This window comes from Anopheles gambiae, chromosome 2 (genome assembly GCF_943734735.2).
Source record: "Anopheles gambiae chromosome 2, idAnoGambNW_F1_1, whole genome shotgun sequence".
Classification (NCBI taxonomy): Eukaryota; Metazoa; Arthropoda; class Insecta; order Diptera; family Culicidae; genus Anopheles; species Anopheles gambiae.
Window position 1 is genome coordinate 116,781,408 of NC_064601.1, and position 22,560 is coordinate 116,803,967.

General features: G+C 50.6%; 4 protein-coding genes across 13 annotated transcripts in view; 2 read left to right on the top strand and 2 right to left on the bottom strand.

Annotated features, from left to right (window-relative positions):
- The window catches only part of LOC1269639 (serine/threonine-protein kinase N), a 62,258-nt gene extending 40,085 nt beyond the window's left edge, over nt 1-22,173 (top strand). For 7 of the 10 annotated variants that reach the window (XM_061651663.1, XM_061651660.1, XM_061651659.1 and 4 more), the window contains 10 exons: nt 258-715; nt 14,317-15,382; nt 15,871-16,058; nt 17,029-17,544; nt 18,552-19,232; nt 19,302-19,491; nt 19,575-19,756; nt 19,829-19,936; nt 20,017-20,157; nt 20,233-22,173. In XM_061651663.1, coding sequence (XP_061507647.1) covers nt 258-715; nt 14,317-15,382; nt 15,871-16,058; nt 17,029-17,544; nt 18,552-19,232; nt 19,302-19,491; nt 19,575-19,756; nt 19,829-19,936; nt 20,017-20,157; nt 20,233-20,376 — 3,674 coding nt within the window. In that variant the 3' untranslated portion in view covers nt 20,377-22,173. Of the gene's footprint in view, nt 1-257; nt 716-6,296; nt 6,713-14,316; nt 15,383-15,870; nt 16,059-17,028; nt 17,545-18,551; nt 19,233-19,301; nt 19,492-19,574; nt 19,757-19,828; nt 19,937-20,016; nt 20,158-20,232 lie in introns of those variants that run through there. The other 3 variants (XM_061651667.1, XM_061651666.1, XM_061651668.1) reach the window with 2 other exon arrangements.
- On the bottom strand, nt 717-2,730 carry LOC1269640 (UDP-glucosyltransferase 2). Its single transcript, XM_308284.5, has 2 exons — nt 2,477-2,730; nt 717-2,403 (listed from the first exon to the last, which is right to left on the bottom strand). The coding sequence occupies exons 1-2, from the start codon at nt 2,636-2,638 to the stop codon at nt 1,018-1,020; spliced, it is 1,548 nt and encodes a 515-aa protein (XP_308284.5). The 5' UTR covers nt 2,639-2,730; the 3' UTR covers nt 717-1,017.
- On the bottom strand, nt 3,068-5,264 carry LOC5667069 (UDP-glucosyltransferase 2). The gene is made up of 3 exons (XM_001687832.2): nt 4,748-5,264; nt 4,171-4,664; nt 3,068-4,098 (listed from the first exon to the last, which is right to left on the bottom strand). Exons 1-3 carry the CDS (start codon nt 4,934-4,936, stop codon nt 3,180-3,182), a joined length of 1,602 nt encoding a protein of 533 aa, XP_001687884.2. The 5' UTR covers nt 4,937-5,264; the 3' UTR covers nt 3,068-3,179.
- On the top strand, nt 8,947-14,219 carry LOC5666980 (uncharacterized). Its single transcript, XM_061651669.1, has 5 exons — nt 8,947-10,952; nt 11,848-12,060; nt 12,148-12,339; nt 12,415-12,883; nt 12,958-14,219. Exons 1-5 carry the CDS (start codon nt 10,470-10,472, stop codon nt 14,016-14,018), a joined length of 2,418 nt encoding a protein of 805 aa, XP_061507653.1. The 5' UTR covers nt 8,947-10,469; the 3' UTR covers nt 14,019-14,219.
- Nucleotides 22,174-22,560: the final 387 nt, after the last annotated feature.

The window sequence follows — 22,560 nt, forward strand, 5'->3', positions numbered from 1 at the left end:
CAAGTGACCACTGGCAAAAGTGTGTAAAAAATGGCTGAGAAAAAGAGCATGGGGATGAAATGTGTTTGTGATGGGTATCGTGAGCCATTGCGAGTCACACCCTTGACCTAGTGAACTTGTTTTCATTCTTAATGTTCAAACAAAGCCCAGTTTATGGGTGTTTCTCTTAAGCAACTCGTTCAGGCACAAGAAAACAATTCAAACAGAATGATGTGAACTCTCTCCCTAACGCAAGCATTTTTGTTCTCATTTCGCAGATCCAATCCTGTCCACTGTCATCCCGAGCGGGCCCGAGTTTACCGCCAACGATAAGCTGCTCATATCGCTCGAGAAGCAGCTCAGCATTGAGACGAAGGTGAAAAACGGCGCCGAAAACATGATCCAATCCATCTCCAGCGGACACCACGGTCGCGATAAGAAGCTACTGGCCGAGGCACATCAGATGCTGGCCGACTCGAAGGCGAAAATCGAATACCTCCGGCTGAAGATACTGAAGGTGCGCCAGAACAAGCTCAGCAGCAAGGGCTCGGAGGAGAATGGCGGCGAGTCGGCAAACGCGGCCAAACAGCCGCAGGAGCTGGAAACGTCGCTGGACGATCGCATCGAGGAGCTGCGCCACCGGCTGCGGATCGAGGCGGCCGTTGTGGACGGTGCGAAGAACGTTATCCGCACGCTCCAGAGTACAAAGACAATCGACAAAAAGGCCCTGCAAGAGGTACGTGCCGGGGGAGAGTCCCTTGGAATGGTTTTATTTTGTAGATGTGTTTTGTTACAATTTTAGGCTCCTTACAAACAATTTCATCTGTCAATCGTTTCGCGCTGTGTCACGCGTGTGGTGCGGGCTGTCATAAAAATTGATTGATTTAGCGCTGAACAACGAACCAATTTCTAGATAATACTGCAAAAGCACTCTGGAACCATCTCGCTGTGTCAGTGTCTTATCTTAGGGCGCCGTTCGAAATGTGTCCACGAGATTGCATTGGAATCTTCATCAGACACCGTTACTATGCTCCGCTTTTATTGTACCTTAGCCTTACGAGACGATTTGAACACCTTTCGGTAGGCGAACCTTAACACCAGCTTAAACACCTTGAACACTACGTAAAGGATGGCGACCAGGAACGCAATCACATCCAGCGATTCATGCTGGAAGAAGTTCATATCGGCGCCCGGGTAGTGCAACTGCGGTGCGCCCCGATGCCGTGCGACATACTCCACCCAATAGCAGGCGAGATCCATGGCACTCTGCGGTCGGTCACGATACAGCTCAGAAATGGCTTTCGCCCGCTCGGCAAATCGATGCTCGCGCACCATAATGTTGACCGCACGCGAAAACGTACGCTCGTCCAGCTGCTTGTAGTCCACCTGCATCGCCACGCCGTCGTCGATCATGGACTGGATGTTTTGGTGCTGCTCGGCAAAGATGGGAATGCCCAGCACCGGCACACCGTGGTACTTGGCCTCGGCCATACCGCCCAGGCCGCCGTGCGAGATGAACAGCTTAACGTTCGGATGCGCCAGCACGTCATCCTGCGGCAGCCACGCTTTCGACAGCACGTTCGGAGGCGCGTTCGGAATGTGGTCGCTCTCCCACTTCCACAGCACGCGTTGCTTGAGCTGCGCGAAGGTTTTCAATATCGCGTCCAGCTTCGCCTGCGGAAGATCGGCCGACTTGAGGTTCGACCCGAGACAGAAGTACACGACACCGTGCTCGCCGGCACCGTCAAGCCACTCGCGGATGTCCTCGGGCAGTGGGTCCGGTTTGGCTTTGATTTGCAGTCCGCCCACCTCCACCACGTTGGGCAGGTAGGGGCGCGGTGTAGCCTGCGAGAAGTGTGTGTTGAGCAGCACGAGCGAAACATTGCGCCGCACGTCCGCATACGATGGGTAGCGACCGGGCGGGAAGAACTGTTCGTAGTACGACGTCTGCACGTAATCCGACACAGCGGTGATCACATTTTCGACACCGGCAAAGAGGAAGTTTTTGACCCGGCCTGCAAAATCCAACGCCCCTCTGCCACCGACCATGATAGCCGGGACCGTTGCGACCGCCCGCGGGTTACCGACAAAGTCGGCTGTCATTTTTGTCAAGCCGGCCGAAAACAGCACCACCGTTGGGGCGTTAAAGTGCGGCCCAAATCCGAGCACAAAGTCTGCCACAAAGTACCCCACAATCACCAAATCGAAGTGCTCGTCTTTAAGTGCCTGTACCTGGGCGTCTTCCATCGCCATCTCGGCCGTACGGAATTGGGTCTGGAAGAGATGCACTATACCGCCGAGCGAGTTGCCTGTGTTTTTCTGCAAAAAGTCCCTCGTCATCTGCCCGAGGTCGACCTTCTGCACCACGATCTCCCGGTAGTTGGGCACCGGTTTCGAAAGCTTGAACGGGCTCACCATCGTGACCTACGAGGGGGAAGCGATTGGATGGGAGCATTAGCTAATGGAACTGTTTCTCCTCTAGAGACACTCTACTTACGTCATGACCGCGCGCAGCCAAACCCTTCAGTAGTGCCTGCCCGACGAGTACATGCGATCGGCCCGAGCTGGGATAGATGCACAGGATTCGGTACGCTTCTAGCTGCGCAAAACAGCAGCACAATACCACCCAAGCAATAGCAACACCTTGTGAGAGCTTCATTCTCACTACCGTTCTAGCGAACACTTGATTCTCATCTGCAACTGCTCGGTCATATGGCGTCTTAAGAGAGTGTCGACAGAGGTTGACTTTTAATCAATGGGGTTGTAGTTGTGTAGCATTGTCGACAACGCGCTATCAGTCCATGAATGGAATCTCGCTTTAGAATTGCGTAGTTTGCACAGATACACCCATGCGTGGGTCAAGCTACAATGGAACTGCAGCACCTTTTGTTAAATCAAGTGTAGACGTGTATGTGTGTACGATGCTTCCCTAATGGTACTCAACACGATCTTGATGAGCTTTACGATCAAGCGTCAACACTCGCATAGAAATTTTGCAATCTCATCGCCTGTCGTGGTGGTTGTTTGCCCGTTGCTATCAAGCTAACGATAAGATAACTCCAACATACCAACTGACCTACTGGGTATATACTGATGTAAATGTTTCGTCATTTATTTTGTGCGTTTGTGTATATCAAACCTGTACCTGTGTGGTATTTAAATTACAAATGTGAATGCCAATCAGCAGTGGTTATGTTAATCTAAGCTTTTTTCTGCTTGTTCTTCGTTTTCTGATCGCTTTTTGCTCCACCGAACAAAGCACGCCTAAGTTTCCTCCCTATAAGTACAACTGCCTTGTAGACGATATAAAGCACGCCAATTATAAATGCATACACATCCAGCAGAGCCAGCTGGAACGCGTTCAAATCGGCACCTTGATAGTGTAGATGCGGTGCCCCATGATGCCGGATGACGTACTCGATCCAATAGACGCCGGTTTCGAGCGCTCCCATCGGACGATCCTTGTACAGCAAGGCACGCCCCTGCACCTGCTCGCGGTACTTCGGATCACGAATCACTTCCTGCACCACACCGCTCAGCAATGGCTCCGTTAGCTCGTCGAAGCTCACCGACAGGCCCCACCCTTCCTTCACGACTTGTGCCACATTACTGTCCTGATCTCCGAACATGGGAATACCGACGATCGGCACACCGTGGTACATCGCCTCGCTAATACTGCCCAGGCCACCGTGCGTGACAAACAGTTTCAGGTTCGGGTGTGCCAGAATCGCATCCTGCGGCAACCACTTGCCAATGAACACGTTCGACGGGCGGTTTGGCATCTCGTCCTGGTCCCATTTCCAAATGACTCGCTGCTTCAATCCCCGTATCATGCCCAGGATCGCGTCCAGCTTGTCCTGTCGCAAGTTGGAGCTGCGAAGATTCGATCCAAAGCTTATGAAGATGGCTCCATCCCGACCGGCACCGTCCAGGAATTGCTGCAAATCCTGTGCCATTGGATCGGGCTTGACGTTGATCTGGATGCCGCCCACCTCGACCATGTTGGGTAGGTAAGGTCTCGGTACAGTTTGCGTAAAGTGTGTGTTGAGCAACACTAAAGAAACATTGCGTATTGCATCGTCATAGCTTCGGAAGCCCTTTTCGGCGGGGAAGTTTGATCTAAAAGAGAGAGAGCATTCATTGGTTAATCATTGTTTGAAGCATTTGGTGTGCGAAATCGATTGCCCTTACTCGTAGTACGGCATCTCCTTGTATCTTAGGTACGTCAGCATGATCTTTTCAACGCCATTGATGAGAGTGTTTGCGACCCGATCGAAGAATGTCATCGGATTACGCTGACCCAACATCATGTGCGGCACGGCGGCAACTTCGACCGGATTGCCCACATAGTTGGTCAGACCGGAACCGGCGGCAGAGAAGTAGAGAACCGTCGGACAACGGAACAGCTCCCCGACGCCAATCACGAAACTGTTCATGAAGAAGCCAACCAGTGCCAGATCGAACTGCTCTTCTCGCGCAAGTCGAAGAAGCTCCGGAGAATTAAGCGTAACATTGGAGGCATCATGCGTGACCCGCAAGATCTTCGGGAACAGCTTCATCATATTGCGACTGCCGCCCTGCATAAAGTCGCTCATGATGGTCGAAAAGGCGTCCTCGATCGGTATGTATACATCCCAGTAGTTCTTCGGCGGCTTCTTCAAGGGAAACGCACTAACCATTGTAACCTTTTTATTGCGTGTGTGCAGACGAGATGCGAAAGGGAATTAGCAACTTGAAGTGTTGTGCTAGCCGGGATACAACTTCTTACCTCATGTCCACGGTGTGCCAGCTCCTTCAGTAAGGCTTGCGCTCCCAGCACATGCGACTTGCTGGCCGTCGGAAAGACGCACACAATTTTTGCTGACTCAGCGTGACCAATCACCAGCAGGGTCGCTAACAAACCCATGCTGAAGGTCACCATCAGTCTCGTCATTATATCGTTGCCTTTTCGTTTCATCTTCTCTCACCCTCTGCGGGGGGGGGGGGGGGGGGGGGGTTAGAATATCACCAAACGCAAACACACAGACGCGCTCTTAGCACTACGATCGCGAACAAACGACTGAAACCGCACCGGGCGATGAGTGATGGTTTTAAGCCGTTCGATCCAGAGCGTATGATGATGATATGTGTGTGCGGCTCCCCTGGTGGGGAGCTTCTTGAAAAGACATGCAGATAATCGTCCACACTTTTGTTCATGGTCACAATCGCCAAACGTTAGGTCAACTTCTTGACGCTCCTCTGCCTCTTTCTCAAGTCGACCGATAAACCAATGCACGGTATACCCACATACACAGTTGTTTTGAATGTGTGCAAGATAAACATGCTTGTCGCTCGCAGTGCGCTACAAATACACGCTCACGACGCTTTTTTTTGCATACATCAATAAGCGATAGACGTTGGACGCCCAGAGTGAAGCCAGCATCTAATTGGGCATATTACAAGTGTGGATGTTTCATGTTTGGCTCCCATCCAACAGAGATTATCTGACAAACGCTTCATGCTACTAGCGGTGGCGCCTTCACACACATTTTTGCGACGTAATCTAACCGATTAGCACCACCATGCTTGAAATCCCACGGCTGTATTGGTTAGCTTGTTGTGTTCTGTCTCGGTGTAGGTTATACCAGTCGAACCGGTCGTTATGACGTCACCCTTGAAACATATTAGAGACATCATTAATGTGTTGCTGTGGTAACGTTTACTTGAAATACGTTGATCACGATCACGTCTTCTCGTTGCTTGCTTTTGTGCTTGAATGATGATCTTTGATGGCGGATCTTGGGAATGTGAACACATTTGTTCCTTTTGCAATTCTTCAATCTCTCGGGTTCTTTAACTTTTTAAAGAATTGTTCTACACTTGATCACATTTTGATTAGTAGTTATAAAACGGATCCACCGGCGAAAGTCACTGAACTGTTCTGACGATGACATCGCTTCGAAGCGGCTTTGTGACCGACGACCCCATTTGTACGACTCGCATGTGCGCGCTACTCGAACCGAAACACGATCCTTGCCCGCGATCACCCGCCAACGTGGGTCCGAGTGCGTATTTCAACCGACGTAACCACCACCACCACCACCCGTCCTGCCCTGCTGTTCCATTTCACCGCTCGGTGGGATTTATTTTCGACGTTTCGTCGTCGCGTAGGTTGAAAAAGTGAAACCTTTTCCTCGCTCAGAGCAACAGTGGTCACGCAGTAGAGGTGGTGGAGGAAATTGGCAACAAAAGAACGAAAAACCTCACAAAACGTGCTGTTTGTGTGTGTATGTGTGCTGTACGTGTCGTGGTGTTTCCATCCGGTGCACGGCTCGGTCCCCCAGTAAGCGGATGGCGCTAGTGGTCCGTGGTTTAAGCAAGAAGCTGGCCGTCCCGAACGTGCCAATAATATTGCGTGTGTGTTGTTTTGTGCGTGCAGTAGGAATAAAAGTTAAAGGTGTCGGTTAGGGAGATGGAAGACGACGGCGGATGTCGTCCTGGCCAGCTGGAGGAATCAAACCATCAACAAGCAGCAAGGAGTCGGACGAAAAAGTGCAGTCACAGTCACAACCACCAACATCACCATCATCATCAGCACCATCACCACCATCACCATCATCATCACCACAATCATCACAACAACCACGTGGAGGAGGTTCAGACGGAACAGGAGCAACAGCAGCACCAGCGTCACCGCCATCACGATCGTCGACATCACAAATGTCATCATCGGCGGCAAAGATCGGCATCGGAGGTTAGTTTCGTGAGCCGCCATGTCCGTGTCGTCGTGGTTTTGTTGCAAATTTACGCGGAGAGAAGAGTGCAAGTTTTCGGCTAAAGCCGTTGCAAATATTGCTGAGAGTTGGCTTAAAAATAGCGCCGCTTCCGCCATTCATTGAAAGTTCAACGGGAGAGAAGGAGAGAGTGAAGACACTCATGGTCTACCACCAAAAACCTGTGAATGGTGGTAGGTCTGACTGTATCCTGCAGGCAGCCATACACGCACACCTGTATGCGATTGTTGTTCTTGCTATTTCCTTCGCGTGTTGAAGGTGGATTAAGGAGTTCAAAAATAGTTTCGCGTTTTAAAATAAAATTACGTTTTTTTCGGCGGAAATGAAAAGCATTCAAATGCAATAGGATGAGTTGCATTTAATTTCCTGCCCCTCGCCAAATATCCTTGGGACGTGGTGGACATTTTGCGATCAACTGCAGCGCAACACTCTTTCCCATTTGCTGTGTAGTTTGGATGTGGTCTTGTTACGATCCTACGATCATACACATGTTTTTTTCACTACCTCCTCCTGCGTATTACGAAATCGAACGAACGCATTTTAAACAATTACCAAATAACTACATACACACACTCACAAAACATAGACCCCGTTCGTCTAGAAGCTCCTCGTTGATCTCTCCGCTTTGAGACGCGAAGATCTTCCATCCCAGAATGTGTATGGTTACTGATAATATTTATTCGTTTTGCTTCGGGTGGAAGCTGTGTTCCTTTTCTTCGCGTCTGTTTGTGCATATGGTAACGAGCAAAGATGTCTAGCGTGTTGTGTATGGATGTGTTTATGCTAGCAGACAACTCTAGACGTGGTGCCTTGACCGTTGTCGTAGTCGAACCGAAAGGGGGAGGAAGTATGTCTCGCGGTTGCGCTTGTTTTATCGTCTGTCGCTTAGTTAAGGCACATCACCCGATTGGCAAACGCGTAAATAGTGGATCGTTTTTGTTCCTGTTGATTTACCGTGTTTTGGACCGGATCGATGGAATGGACCGGACAATTCCAAGAAAACTAGTGCCCTCGTGGGTATCCAGAATAATCTGTTCATGCTGCTGCTTTAAAATGTGTGGATGTGGATGAGTATTTTGAAATGATTTACGAAACATCGTTTGAATAATACAGACACAGTGTATAAATTACAACAAACCATGTGTCTGACGCTGAAACCAACTTCAATGGATTGAATATCCATTAGATTTCGTTTGACCCATATAGCAGGAATATCGTTCCGTATGTAAATAGACAAGCGTTCTGGCCTGTTAGACAAGAATCCTTTACATTAGCTGCTTTTTCATTTAAATTATAAGGTTTTTACACAACTTACCATACATGTCTCGCTCAGAAACGATCAGCATCGTGCCACGTATCACGTATCAAGGGATATAGTAAAGCATTTTTATTACACATCAAATTCCTGACGTGCTTTCTTGTGCGGGATGACGATGTGGCAATGGACGGAACTATAATCCTAGGGCGATTAGCAAAAGAATCTCTAAAAGGGTCACCCTATTATCGTTTTTCCCTCCCCCATACGTTCAAATGATGGATCACACCATCATCTACGTTACCATCTTTCGATGACTCAATTATTCTACCATTGAGAGTTGTGACCCGATTTCGTGTCCTGTGTTGCGTGCAGCGGTAATTTATGCACTTCTCATTTCGATTCGTGTCGTAATGCCCTTTGCTCACTGATCTACCCCATGGCCCTTACTTTTACACGTACTCCCCAAGTCGAACCCAAGCGCTTTTGCTCTGACACAACCAAAATGGTTCGGAATTTATTTTGAGATAAATTGAAAATGGCTAATTGAATGGGGGGAAAGAGGTGAGCACACATCTTCATTTCCGCACATCAAACAGGAGGGCAGACGACTACACACGCGGGGAGAACACGAGATATTGTTGTTGTAGCTGCGGCATGTCAAAATTCGTTAAAAGCATTCGCTTTGTGTGGAAGTTTTGGTGCCGCTGTTGCAGTCTCTCATCTCAATTTCGCCACCAAAAACTGGCGAAGGTGACAGAAGAAGTAATTCTGGAAACGAAAGTGAAAAAAACAAACCTTCAGCCTCTCATTTGCCATTCTGGTAACACTCTCACACACTCTCTCTTACTCGGGACGATCGGTTTCTTTGGGTTCATTCTTAGTGTAGATCGGTTGCTTTCCATCCAATCTGACACACCACCAGCTGACAGTCGTTTCGATACGATCGAGCCGATCGGCAGTCGTCGGTTCAGTAGCACGTTCCGAAAGAATTGATCGATCTGCTGTTCTGCGCGACAACAACGATCATCCCCAAACGAACCCGAAAACCCTATTGTGTGTTACGAAACAACGAATCTCTTTGACTCTCGGCGTGTGCGTGCGTTTTACACGCCAAAAGAACATCCCGCTCAGCAGCCGGTGAGAGGTCGGTGATTTGATCGTACGCGCGCGCTCTTTGCCGTGCGTGCGTTTATGTTTATGTCTCAGTACGACATGGGCTCTGAACCAGTGACGATCATCCGTGCGTCCGTGGCCGTCGTACACTCTCGCCGTCTGACACTGCCGTAAACATAGACCGAGTCGCTGTCGATTGCTTGCTCACCCACCCCCGGGGGTGGCAGTTTTTACGCGCTTTTTTAAGGCAACTCGGCCCACCATATTCGCTTGTTTTTGCGGTTCGAGATAATGGACCGTGATGGAAGTGTGACGAGTGATTCGGCAAAGTGAGGCACCATTTTTATTGGTTTGATCGATCGATCGATCGACAATCATCGGGCGGAAGTGTTGAATGTGAAGTGAAGAAAGGATCCATCGGCCACGTGTGTTTGAAGGAAGCAGTTCCAATGGAGACGCCCAGTGGTTCTCGATGTCAGCAGTGAATTGTGTGTCAGTGGTGTGACCTCCCCCCGTAAAAGTGATCTCATACAAAGTGTCCTAAATGTGTGCTGTGAGTGTGTGGCGTGGGCATTTGTTAGGTGTTTAAAAGCAGCATTTAAAATCGAAATCCCCGGGCGAAAGTATCGAAATCATTAAAATTCGACGTTGACTCAGGTCGTACAAAGTGGGATGAGAGGTGGTGAAAACCCAGTGTGTGTGTGTGTGTGTTTGTATGTGTGTGCGTGCGTGCGTGTGTCTATGCTCCGTTGCTGTCACGCGCAAGTGTAATCAACAAGTGAGCTCCAAAGTCAACGCCAGCGTCGGCCGATCGTTGTTAATTCGCACCGAATTTCCTCTATTTATATATACCCCGTTACTGCGGGAGCATCATCTTTTCCACTCGCTAAACGGGGCAGCAAAGCGATAAAAACCACAGAACAAAAGGTGCAGGGTGCAGCGCGGGTTGGAGTGGAGGTGGAAGAAGTCACGCACGCACACGTTCGTTCGTTCGTTCGCTCGCTCGCGGTGCTTTAGTACCTTTGCTTTTCTTTCGTTTTGTTACCCATCATTACCAAACGGACCCGACGACCTGCCTGTGTTCGTCGTGTTGTGTCTACGCCACCCTAAATCCGTAGTGTTGTAGTGTTCAGTGTAGTTCTCCGGCTGCGGCGGCGGCGGCGTGGTCGTTGGAATGGAAGGTTGCCAACTAGAGCACCTCGTCGGTTAGACGCTGCAGGAACCAACCGTTGTATGTGTGTATGTGTATACGGGTTGGATGCAAATCTGTTTGCCAACTGCACCGACAACGACGAAGAACAACCATCGTCCGTATTCCTTAGTGCTTCGTCATCACGCTCGGCGGCATGTCCGCGCCCGGGCCTCAGCCACCGCCCTCCGAAATCACAGCCGAATGGACCGTACATGCACAGCTTACCCTTTCCTCGGTACCCTCCGCTTCTACCGCTTCTACCACTAGCAACAACAGCAGCAGCAGCCGCCCTTCGGATGGCGTCCCGCCATCGTCCGAGGGATGCACCGAAGGCGAGCCGGGGCCAGTTCCAGGACGAAACCCTGGGGGTGATGGGGCTGACTCAAATCTTCCCACACCACCACCAGCAGCAGCAGCATCGGCCACATCCAGCAGCAACAGCGGCGCGGTTGGGAATCCAGTGAAGGTTGTTTATAAATTTAGCACGGCTGACCATCCGCTGCAACAGAAACCGTCCTCGACCGTGTTGTCTACTGGTCCACTGCCGGGTGGCGGTGCTGGCGGTGGTAGTAAGAGCAACGTTATTTTTAACACCGATCCATCATCACCTTCCTCACCTTCGGTCACGCTCGCTCAGGTGATTTTTGCTTTTGAGATACTTTCCTCCACCAGGCGCGTGTGTGGAACATTTTGTCGTCCTCACCAGCGCGTCGGAAGGTGTAGGTGTTATTCGGGGCATTTTGGATGCAAAACAGCACACGCAAACACACACCCGCTAACCTGTCTCTTTTTTCTCAACCTCCCCATCGGAGTGTTTTGGTGTATTTTGCTGTGTGTCCCCGAATAGTGCTGCCACCGCCTGGTGTTGATAGACCGACTGTGCATTCCATTCGTGTACGCAAGAAGTAGCAACAAGGACAGTCGTCGTAGTCCCTCAGTCCGTTTTTTTAGCAGGACGCCAACACAAATACCGCCGTTTTTCATCTCATTGCCCCGCCAGACACAAAACTATCTATTGACGCTACTCTAATATACGTGCCCCCGTTATGAAACACGTGCTTTTGATGATATGTAAATATTTATTAGAATTTCCCTCCCCCAGTATGTTCGCGATTTTGTTTTAATCCTCCTTCGCCCCGTTCGTTTCTACCTGCAATAATAAGATATAAAAATACATTCTGCAAACGAAATTTATTTCGTCATAAATTGAAAGTTATTTACGATGGTGGTGTGGGGAGACCCATCGTTCTAGTTAAAGTGTCTCATAAATTCCTATTAAAAAAGGTTTTGTGTAGAAATAAACGCTTCTTCATACACACTGCGATGAGTAGGGAAATGAGCTGCTGACTGATTTAGCTTCAAATGTATGCTGCACGGGCCGCTCCCACTTGATGAGGGATTAATTAAACCGCTGGCTGTAATGGTCGCGATGACAGAAAGAAGTACTTGTTGCTACGAACGAATGGAAGCAGTCAGTCGCTGCGATTTTGTGCAAACATATTAATAACACACAATCATCATCATCATGCCAGACTCCCACTGGTGATGGACCTCCTCCGCCGGGTGTCGAGAATGCAGCCCAGCTGTTTCCCAAGTGCACTAGCACCTGCAGCATCGTGCTGACGGCTTGCACCGATCTTTTGCCCACCTCCGACTCGACCCAACTCAATCTCCCGATCATTGTCAACAAGTGTGAATCCACCAACAACATTGTGGTGGACAAGAGCACCAACTTCCCTGAGAAGGTAGTACGCCGCGAAAGGTGGTTTTTGATCTCCATTTGCTCATGAGTTGATCGTGCTTGTCTCTGTGTGTGTGCATTCCCGATCCAGTCCCCGAACAATTCCAAGGATGTGAGCTGTCAAACGAGCGACTGGGAGACGAACAGCAAGAAGGAAGGGACGGAGAGCGGCGCCACCGCTACGGGATCGATAAAGCGGCGTGGAATTCCACAAAAATCCACCACCGATGGCTGTCTTCTGTCGCCACCGCCAAGAAGACGGGAGGATAATAGGTTCGATTCGGTTAGTAAAAGGCTGCGGAGTAGCGGCAACACAGAATTTGGCTCATCTTGAACTTTATGTCCCCTCCCTTTGCAGCTGATACGGAAATCCGTCTCACCACTCATCCAACCGCTCGTCTCGCCGAGCAACACGATCCGCTCGCAGCAATCGAGCGTGCGGGGCGATACGTCCGCCGCCAAGAAGAAACCTCGCACGGTTCACATCGACGTGTACTGTACCGGGTCGGATGCGGAATCCGGTTCGGACTGTGGTTCGTGCTGCTCCTCGCACGAGGACGCCAAATCCCTTCCGTCCTCCGGTGGTTCGTCCGCCTCCTCGTGCCACTCGTCAGTGTCGTCGGGCAGTCGGTTCGATACCAGCCACATGATGGAGCTGAAGGCGGCGGCTACAGCGGCGGCGGCGGCGGCGTCACACACCCAGCCGAATGGAGACGCCGACCCTGCACAACACCACCCCACTGTGTACGAGTCGGATGAGATGCGGGTGCGTCACAAGCGTGCCGGAAAGCATGAAATGCCCAGGCGTTTGATGCAGCAAACTATCGGTATTAAGGAGTGAGAGAGGCTTTGAGTGATAGATATTGGTTTTTCATACACGATTGTTTGTGTTTTGTTGCAGATCAAAACACGCTTTCCACCATCGGCAGCCTGAAAAGGACCGGCTCGGCACGGCACGGACGCCCCCGGAGAAACACCGCCACGGACGAGATCACCGAATCGAAGCAGATCCTGTTCAGCAAACATCTGGGCGAAGATGTGCCCAAGCAGGAGCAGCAGCAGACGGAGGAACAGATCCAGGACGCGTTCAGCACGTACTTCCGGCGCGATGTGAGCGACGACGCGATCAGCTCGAACTACGCCCTGTCGGCCGATCGCTCAACGCGCCGTGACGTCACCGGCAGCAGTCTCTCGAGCGCGTTCGCCTGCGGTGGGTTCTACGAGGACGACGAGGAGGCGGAAACGCGCAGCAAGCTCAATCGGAGCGGCACCACCGCCACACAGTCGGACAGCTTCGAGTACGAGAACAGTGAGGATCGCTACCGCATCCACGAGATGGAGCGCGTGTGGAAGCAGCAGCACTGGAAATCGCCCTCCGTCGAGCGACGGCTGCTGCAGATGCACAACCCGTCCGTTCCGCCCGGCGGCGGGTCCTGCCCTCCGAGCCCGGACAATCTGACCGAGTCGGATCACAGCTTCGTGTACGACGAGGCGCCCCATCCGCACGCGTCCAATCCGTCCCTGGCCGAGTACAGTGACTCGAGCCCGTCCACCGTGAAGAGTGCGTCGCAGAGGGGCGGTGGAGGTGCGGACGGTCCGAGTCGGTCGCTGTTGCTTCAGCAGCAAGCCGTCCTTGCGGCAACGCTGCAGCAGAAGCGCGAGTTTTCCCCGGTCGAAGGCTACACCGACGAGTACCTGGCGATTGCGCGGCGCTTCGGCAGTCTGATCACTGGCCGCCGGAAACCCGGCACCCACATGGGCCCGGTACGCAATCCGGAGTGTCCGTGCGAGCACTGTCGGCGCTGGGTGCTGGAGCGTGACTTCATGGGCGTCTCGGGAGGTACTGGTGGTTTGCGCGAGCGTGCCCTCTCCGTCGATGCGTCGGGCGAACGTGGACCGAGCGGCATCGTCGATATGCGCCGTCAGTTTCACCTGAGAAATGCGTTCGTGCGTGAAGCTTGACCAGCTCAGCCCCCCGAAAGGAGGATGCCTTTATAATAGTGCATTTGTTAAACACTAACGTCTATTTGTAGCTTTCCTCCAAAGTGTGTGTTTGCGTGTTTATGCTCAACGATCGTTTTTAGTAGTAGGATTAACTTTCCGATCACTTTCCCTGTAGAAAATGAAGCCGATTACGAGCAAATAAAGAGAAAATACATCAAACGAGGTGTCAGTTTGTTTTTAAACCATTTTTGCTTCCTTTTATATCGTCCATCAATTAATTTTCTCTCTGTTTTCTTCTTCTCATCGTTCAATTCAGGCTCAAGGTCGCCTATCGGAATCATCGCGCAAGCTCGACCTGCTGCGGAAAGCGCTCGAGCTACGGCGGCTGGAACTTCCCCCGGACTGTCCGACGGCACAGCAGCTGAAAGCGGAGCTGCAAAATGTGCAAGCGTCCAGCCCGGGCCCGGTCCAGTACACGATGCGCAACTCGTTCCGGGGCAGCGCCCAGGGCCGGCCCGCCCACAGCCAGCAGTCGTTTAGCCGGTGTGCGGCCGTCACCGGCAAGCTGGAGGTGCGGCTGATGGGCTGCCAGGATCTGCTCGAGGACGTGCCGGGGCGATCGCGCCGCGACAAGGACGCCGGCTCGTCCAGCCCGGGCGATCTGAAAAGCTTCGTCAAGGGCGTCACCAGCCGCAGCTCGTCCAAAAGCTACAGCGTGAAGGACGAAACGTCGTCCGAGATCATGGCGGTGATCAAGCTGGACAACATCACGGTCGGCCAGACGTCGTGGCGCCCGTGCTCGCAGCAGGCCTGGGACCAGCGGTTCAGCATCGACTTGGACCGGTCGCGCGAGCTCGAGATCGGCGTGTACTGGCGCGACTGGCGGTCGCTCTGTGCGGTCAAGTTCCTGCGCCTGGAGGAGTTTATCGACGACATACGGCACGGTATGGCGCTGCAGCTGGAACCGCAGGGCGTCCTGTTCGCCGAGATCAAGTTCCTCAACCCGATGATCTCGCGCAAGCCGAAGCTCCAGCGCCAGCGCATGATCTTCAACAAGCAGCAGGTGAAGAACATTCCGCGCGCCAAGCAGATGAACATTAACGTGGCGACCTGGGGCCGGCTGCTGAAGCGCAACACGACCAGCAGCGGCAGCAGCAGCGGTCCGACGACGGCCGGTGCAGCTGGAGCCGGTACGCCCTCGCCGGGCAGCGCAACGGTACCGATGACGGGTATGATGGCAAACCAAACGCAACATGGGTCGGCGGGCACAACCACTCCCTCCACGCCCGGCTCGTACGATCCGCTGCAGGACGATCCGGTGGAAACGCTGGGAGAATCGGCCGACCATAACGTCGTCGGACTCGGCGGTGGACGTCCTCTCGGTAGGTTGAAGGGAGGGGGGATATGCCGAAGACTAAGATGTCGATTATCAAACCAGAAGCAGACAAGGCTTACAGACACAGAGGCACAGATAAGGAAGGAGTTGTTTGGTTGCTACATTGTACAACGGCAGGGGGTTTGTTTCTAGTCACTACGCACGCGATTAGAAATCCCCGCGTTTGTGTTTAGTCATGAATTTTGAATTTTGCACCAGCTTAGATGTATTTCCAAGAAAGTGTTTAAAAAAATGTTTATCACTTAAAGCTCCCTACCTGAAAGCGATGAAGTTGGCAACTGCATTCCTTTCAAGGCCTTGTATCTGTTTTCTACACAACGCCATGTGTCATGTACTGTAATATCTCTTACATCACGAGAGGGGGGGGGGGGGGGGGGAGTGTACGCGCTACTGGCTTCCCCACATTCCACCCCTCTCGTGGCATCAACACAACGCCAATTGATTGCAACGGTCTGTTTTTTTATCTGCTTGTAGGTATCCACGGAGTCGGCGTACTGCCGGAAAGCCCCTCGTCCCACTCCCTGCAGAACCAGGGCACACCGATGGTGGGGCGGCCCGTTCCACCGCCACAGTCCATCAGCACGCCGTCCAGCTTCCGGCAGCCGAAAAAGCAACCGATGCCATCACCGCGGCAAGCGACACCACCAAAAATCGATCCCGAGGTAAGCACCGCCGCTGCTGCCCCGTTAACGCTCTTCCGGGTATATTTGTTGGACACGTTACAAGGATTTGGCGCGCGAGACGCATTGTCTCTTGTCGTATCGCTTCGGTGAAATGAAGGAAGCTTCAGCAGACGCAGTGTATACGCAGAAACCGTCCCCAAAGGGGTTTCCGCAACGATCGTCTCTGTCTCACTGTCTCCACACTGTCGTCCAGCTTACCGCTTATCGTGTTTGTCTGCGTGTGTGTGTGTATTTTTGCGTTTTTTTTGTATAGTCGTTTCTTTTTCCTTCGTCGTTTACAATCCCTTTTCTCGTGCCACCATACCCCCCCACCGTTCACAGGGATTTGCCCCTTATCTTTCTTATCGTTGTATCTCGGGCACATGCTGTAAAATATCGACACAGTAGGACGGCGGAAATGTCCCGCACTTTCTGCACTTTCGTAGCCAGTAGCACACACCGGTCAGCGGTAACACAACACACCAGAGCTGGCAGGTGAACTGATCAAGCAGCAGCAGCAGCAGCAGCACGCTCGTTTCCTGGGCTGTTCTCGGGTGGCATCGTTTTCCGTGTGTGTGTGTCCGTGTTGTTTGTGGTTTAATAGTGGGGCGTTACAGTGCAAGAGATGACGTTGAAGCGGCGCCACGCACTGTTCTACAGCCCCGATCGGCGGCTAGTACGCGGTGGCCGGGTGACACTCACCCTCACCAAGGAACCGACGATTCGTGGCATCGAACTGCCGCTGATCATTTCACGGTGGAGAAAAAACAACCCGGTCGGTAGTGAAATTCAGTGTCCCGGGGAGGATCTTTCGGCAATTCTTCAATTTGAAATGCACACACTTCCTTCTCTCTCTCTCCGTCCCTCTGTTTTCTTTCTCCGTCTTTACTCTTAAACGGAGCGTTTCACTGTACCTTTCCCTTCTCTTTCTCTCTCTCTCTTCATATATCTACCCCCTTTTGATGCACAGTTGGAGTACGCGTTAAGCAAGTTCGATTTCCTTCACCAGCACGATAGTCTTGGTGGTGTTAGTTTGTACGATAAACAGCCACCGTTGCCGGTAACACCGCCACCGTCATCAACAGTCGCCAGCAGTGGATATATAAACAATTGTGATAGCACCAACAACAACAACAACAACAGCAACTACATCGAAGATGACGAAGTGCCACCGTTGCCAGCCACACCGCCCCCAGTGCTTCGTTCCACCAGCCAAATTAGTCAGCCGGCGGGCGCGCTGGCGGCCGGGGCAACCTCACCAGCAGTATTACAAAAGTCCCTGTCCGGGGATCTACTACGCCCGGTGCTGTCGATGCCACCTCCCGTACTGTACGGCGGCGGGTACAACCGGGACAGCTACTACAGTACGGTCTCGTCCACGGGCAGCCCGATCGTGGAGGAACCACCGTCGCCGGCCCCTAGTCAGTACCAGCAGCAGTACGCACCGTTCCCGGAGGATGATCTTACGTACGACAACATCATTGAGGTCAGAAGTGCAACAACAACCGCAACAACAACGCAAGCGAATGTGTGCAAACAATCCAATTTGAATTCGAGCGCGCGCACACTTTTCATCCTTTGCTTTGCCTCATTTGACTATTTTTGCCATCATTTGCTCTGTCGGCTTGGAATTGCATCCATTTTTGTGTTTTTTGTTCCATTTGGAAGTTTACTCCTATTGTTGTGCGTCTTTTAACCTGTGTTTTTGTGTTCTTTTCGTTTTGCATGTTTAATTAATTGATCAATGTTTTAAAGTTTTGGTCCTCCGAAACACACAACTTGATAAATTCGTTCACTGTTGTTTTGCCCTTTTTAGAAGTTCAGTGTAAAACACGCATGCTTTGATCAAATAACAACTACACGTGGTCCGTCAATCGAAAGAAGATTTCCGTCAATCGCGCGCGTAACTGCATTCCATGCTATCATGCTGTTGTGTAATCCAAGCATCCATTGATCTAATCTTGTGCGTTACTAACACACCCCTAAAAACACACACTATACTCACACAACTCCAAATTTCGGGCAGAAAATGTTTTGACACTTTTCTTAACCTTTTAATACATCTCAACCGTTTTTTTTAACACTCATCCATTCCCTGTGCGTGTGTGCGTCTTTCGTGTCTTACTTCATGTCTTGTACGATTTTACCACACTTTCAGCCAATTCCCTTAACCTGCGTTTGTCTTTTTTGAATTAATTTCTTCCCTTTTCTTTTGCTGTTATTTGCTGCTGTGTTTGGTTGTTAAAGTTCTTACCTTTTTGTATGTGTGTGTGCCGCTTCTTTTTCTCCTTACACACACTTTCGCATATGTTTGGTTTTACGTTTACTGTTCTTCTACCGGACTTGCTGCTTCTTCTTCTTCTTTCTCTTCTATTTCGGTGTGTTTTGTTGTTTTTCTTGTTGAAATCATTGCCCATTTTTCTAATGTTTTGAAGCTTTCCGTGCCACTTTTGTACCATTTTTCTAACCGTTTGCTTTCTCTTCGCCTCACAGATCCTTCCGTTCGAACAGCTCACGATCGGAGGCAATGTGGTGCCACCGCCACTGCCACCCCATCACCATCATCCGTCGGCCACGCTGATGAGCCAGCAGGCATCGCTTGCAGCGGCGGCCGCCCTCCAAGCGCAACAGCAGCAGCAACTCTATCAGCAGCAGCAGCAGCAGCAGCAGCTTCTACTACAACAGCAGCTGCAGCAACAGCAGCAATCAGCAGTAGTACCACCTTCCCTGTTGGCCCAACAACACGCTGCCGCCGCCACCGGTCAGGCATCCAGTTCCGGCATGGTTGACGTTGGTGCCGCATCGGGCGCCGTCGGTCCGCCGGTGAATCGACGTCCGGCCGGTGGACCGGCCCGTGCCCTCCAGTATCGGGACAGCGCGTACGAAAGTCGCCGCCAGTCGCAGGCGGGAGCGATGGCGGGTGCACCGGGCGCCGGCATGTGCATGGACAGCTTCCGGCTGCTGAGCGTGCTGGGGCGGGGCCACTTCGGCAAGGTGATACTGGCGCAGTACAAACACACGGGCGAATATTTCGCGATCAAGGCGCTGAAGAAGGGCGACATTATTGCGCGCGACGAGGTGGAATCGTTGCTGAGCGAGAAGCGCATCTTCGAGGTGGCGAACACGATGCGCCACCCGTTCCTGGTGAACCTGTTCTCCTGCTTCCAGACCGATGTAAGTGTCCGTAGAGGGAGTGGGGGAGAGTAATGCAGAGAATTGATTGTTATTTTCTCATTTCCTCAGCAACACGTCTGCTTCGTGATGGAGTACGCGGCCGGCGGTGATCTGATGATGCACATCCACACGGACGTGTTCTCGGAACCGAGGGCCGTCTTCTATGCGGCGTGCGTCGTGCTCGGTTTGCAGTATCTGCACGAAAGCAAAATCATCTACCGCGATCTAAAGCTGGACAATCTTCTGCTGGATACGGAAGGTACGATGACGCGAAGGCGCCTGAAAGATAAGCTCAAAACAGTGGATTAACAAACGATCTCTTTCCAATTCTAATTGATCCAGGTTATGTAAAGATCGCTGACTTTGGTTTGTGCAAGGAGGGCATGGGTTTCGGTGACCGGACGGGTACGTTCTGCGGTACGCCCGAATTCCTCGCCCCGGAAGTGCTGACCGAAACGTCCTACACCCGTGCCGTCGACTGGTGGGGTTTGGGTGTGCTGATCTTCGAGATGCTCGTCGGAGAGGTTTGTGTCCTTTTTCCGTCCCTTGAGAGGAGATTGATATTAATCATACATTTTTGCCTTGTCTTTGTGCAGTCACCATTCCCGGGCGATGATGAGGAGGAAGTGTTTGATTCGATCGTCAACGATGAGGTTCGCTATCCCCGGTTCCTGTCGCTCGAAGCAATCGCCATTATGAGAAGGGTAAGTTGAGTTGATGCTTTCTCGCTGAGATTCGTCGATTCGATTCCAATTGGATTCTAATTGTACACATTTGCACACAGTTGCTGCGTAAGAATCCGGACCGTCGGCTCGGGTCGTCCGAACGCGATGCCGAGGACGTGAAGCGGCAGGCCTTCTTCCGCAACATTGTCTGGGACGACCTATTGCTCAAGAAGGTGAAGCCACCGTTTGTGCCAACGGTTGTAAGTATCTTTTTTCTTCCACCCCACCCCGTGGAGACTTGCTTTTAATCACAAGCATCGATCCGTTTTACGCAGCGTTCCGCGGAAGATGTGTCCAACTTTGACGAGGAATTCACGTCCGAAAAGCCCGCCCTAACGCCACCGAAGGATCCGCGCGTGCTCACCGAGGTGGAGCAGACGTACTTCAAGGACTTTACCTACATGGCCGATTGGTGTTGAGAGAGAGAGAGAGAGAGGAGACAAGATGAGGACGCTTCTTCGTCTTCTTACTCGATTGTGTTACAGCTAGCATATATTGTAAAGAGAAAATAAGAGGCGAACACACACACACACTCCAAAACGCGCGCAAACCCCTCTCGATGGCAAAATGATCAATAGGCAGGGACAAACACATATGAAATGGGAATGCGCCGTGTCTGTGTGTCTGTGTGTGTGCCTTTAAACGATGGATCGCAGGGTTTGCCACTGCGCGGAACGTTCTAGATTGGAGAAGGGTAGTAAAAGGGAATGAGAGGATGGGTTTTGGATAAGAAAAAAAGCAAAAAGTAACAAACGTAACACCACACGTTCGATACGGACACATACGGCGGCAGCAGCAGCAGCTTCGCGTTAGATAAGAGATAAAAGTTTACCTGTTACGCGTACCGCGAGATTAAAGAATAATGCCCGGTCGGACAAGATTGGATAAAGAAGCCCCACGTCTCCTTAAGCCCGTTTTGGTAAATTGACGAGAGAGGACATTCAAACAGCTCAACTCGCACCAAGTGGCAATTGGTTTTTCTTTATTTACACGTTTGTGTTTTCCTTACTAATTCATTCACACACACACACACCGTCGTCCACCGTTCACAATTCACCACTGCGTGTAGTTTCTGTGTAGTTATGTTTTGTCTCTTTTGTTTGTGACATGTCCTATGTCCTTTTTGGATGTAATTATTGTTTATAAAGTGGATTTTTTCTCCCTTAACATACGTTCGTTTCCATTATCCTGTTGTAATAATTGTGCAGAAAGCAACATAGTAAAACAAATTAGACTGAAAATCCTCCTCCGCATCATACAAAAAAGGAAACACAAAGACAAATGTATGCAAATGGTGTATGTGTGTACGTATGTGTGTGTTTTTTTATAAAGCAAAAACAATAGAACACACCAGAAAGCACAGCACTAAACAATGTAACATGATAAGAAAGGAAAGAAACGAGTTTAAAAGAAGAGAGAAAAAAGAGTAAACAAGGCGAGAGAGAGAAAAAAAGAGTAAACAAGGCGAGAGAGAGAGAGAAAAAGAGAAAGAGAGAGGGAGAGAAAGAGAAAGAGAGAGGAAAAACAGAAAGCTGTTAAATTGCGCTAGTTAGATGAAATTAGGTTTATTTCTCTTGTAAGTAGGACTTATATCTATCTCTATTATATATATAAATACTTGTTACGTTTCACGTGTTACGTTCAACATACATATATATATGCGCTAGATAGAAGAAGCTGTGTTCAAGTGTGTGTGTGCGTGTCTGTGTGTGTTTTTCTGGGACAAGTCGTGTCCCGATTAAAAGCGCATCAAAACACACACACACGCGCGCGCGGTGAGGAATCGAAAGCTACAATAATGTGTTAGGGCTTCAGTACAGGTTTATTTACAGGTAAAATTGTGCATATATGTGCGTCAGAAAACCCGTACCCCTTCTCCCTCCTCTCCTGTTATGCCAACCCCCTTTGGGTGGTATGCTGGGAGGGTTGGGGTTGAGTTGATTTTTTTTTAAATTCGCGATGATGAAGTTGATGCTGTATTTAATCGATTGTGTTTGAGACGGTGTGTGCGTGTGTGTCTGTGTGGGTCTTAGTAAGTGAGTATTTGCCGGTAGTTAGAGAGAAGACCAAGTGAAGGGATAGTTCCCACACAGATGTACACATACACACCCACACACGCACACATCGCATGTATCGATGTGTATTTTTGATGATCAAAAAACACCAGCGCGTGATTAGTTATCGGAATACATTGTACAATGGTTATTTAAAGTCAACATATTGATTAACTGTGTTTGTGTATTTGCTTTGTTTATCTTTATTGCGCCTTAATGGCGCCTGCCCATATCATCGGTACTATCTCTTATCTTTGCTGAACTAAATTGCTTATTTATAAAACGCCACACAACAGCACACCTAAATGATTGATTGATGGTTTGCAACGGGTAAGTAACGAACAGTGCGAAACGAGTAGAAGTTCCCCTTTTGTGGCCATTTTGTGAGAGAAAGAGAAAGAGAACTACTCTTTAGCACAAAGGATAAAATTACAAATGGCGACAGTGATGATCTCCCGATCACGCAAACTGGTATAAAAAAGGAAGGCGTATACTAAAATCCTGACAACATCATAACTCCGCCTCCTTTTTAAGTGTTGCGCTAACCTC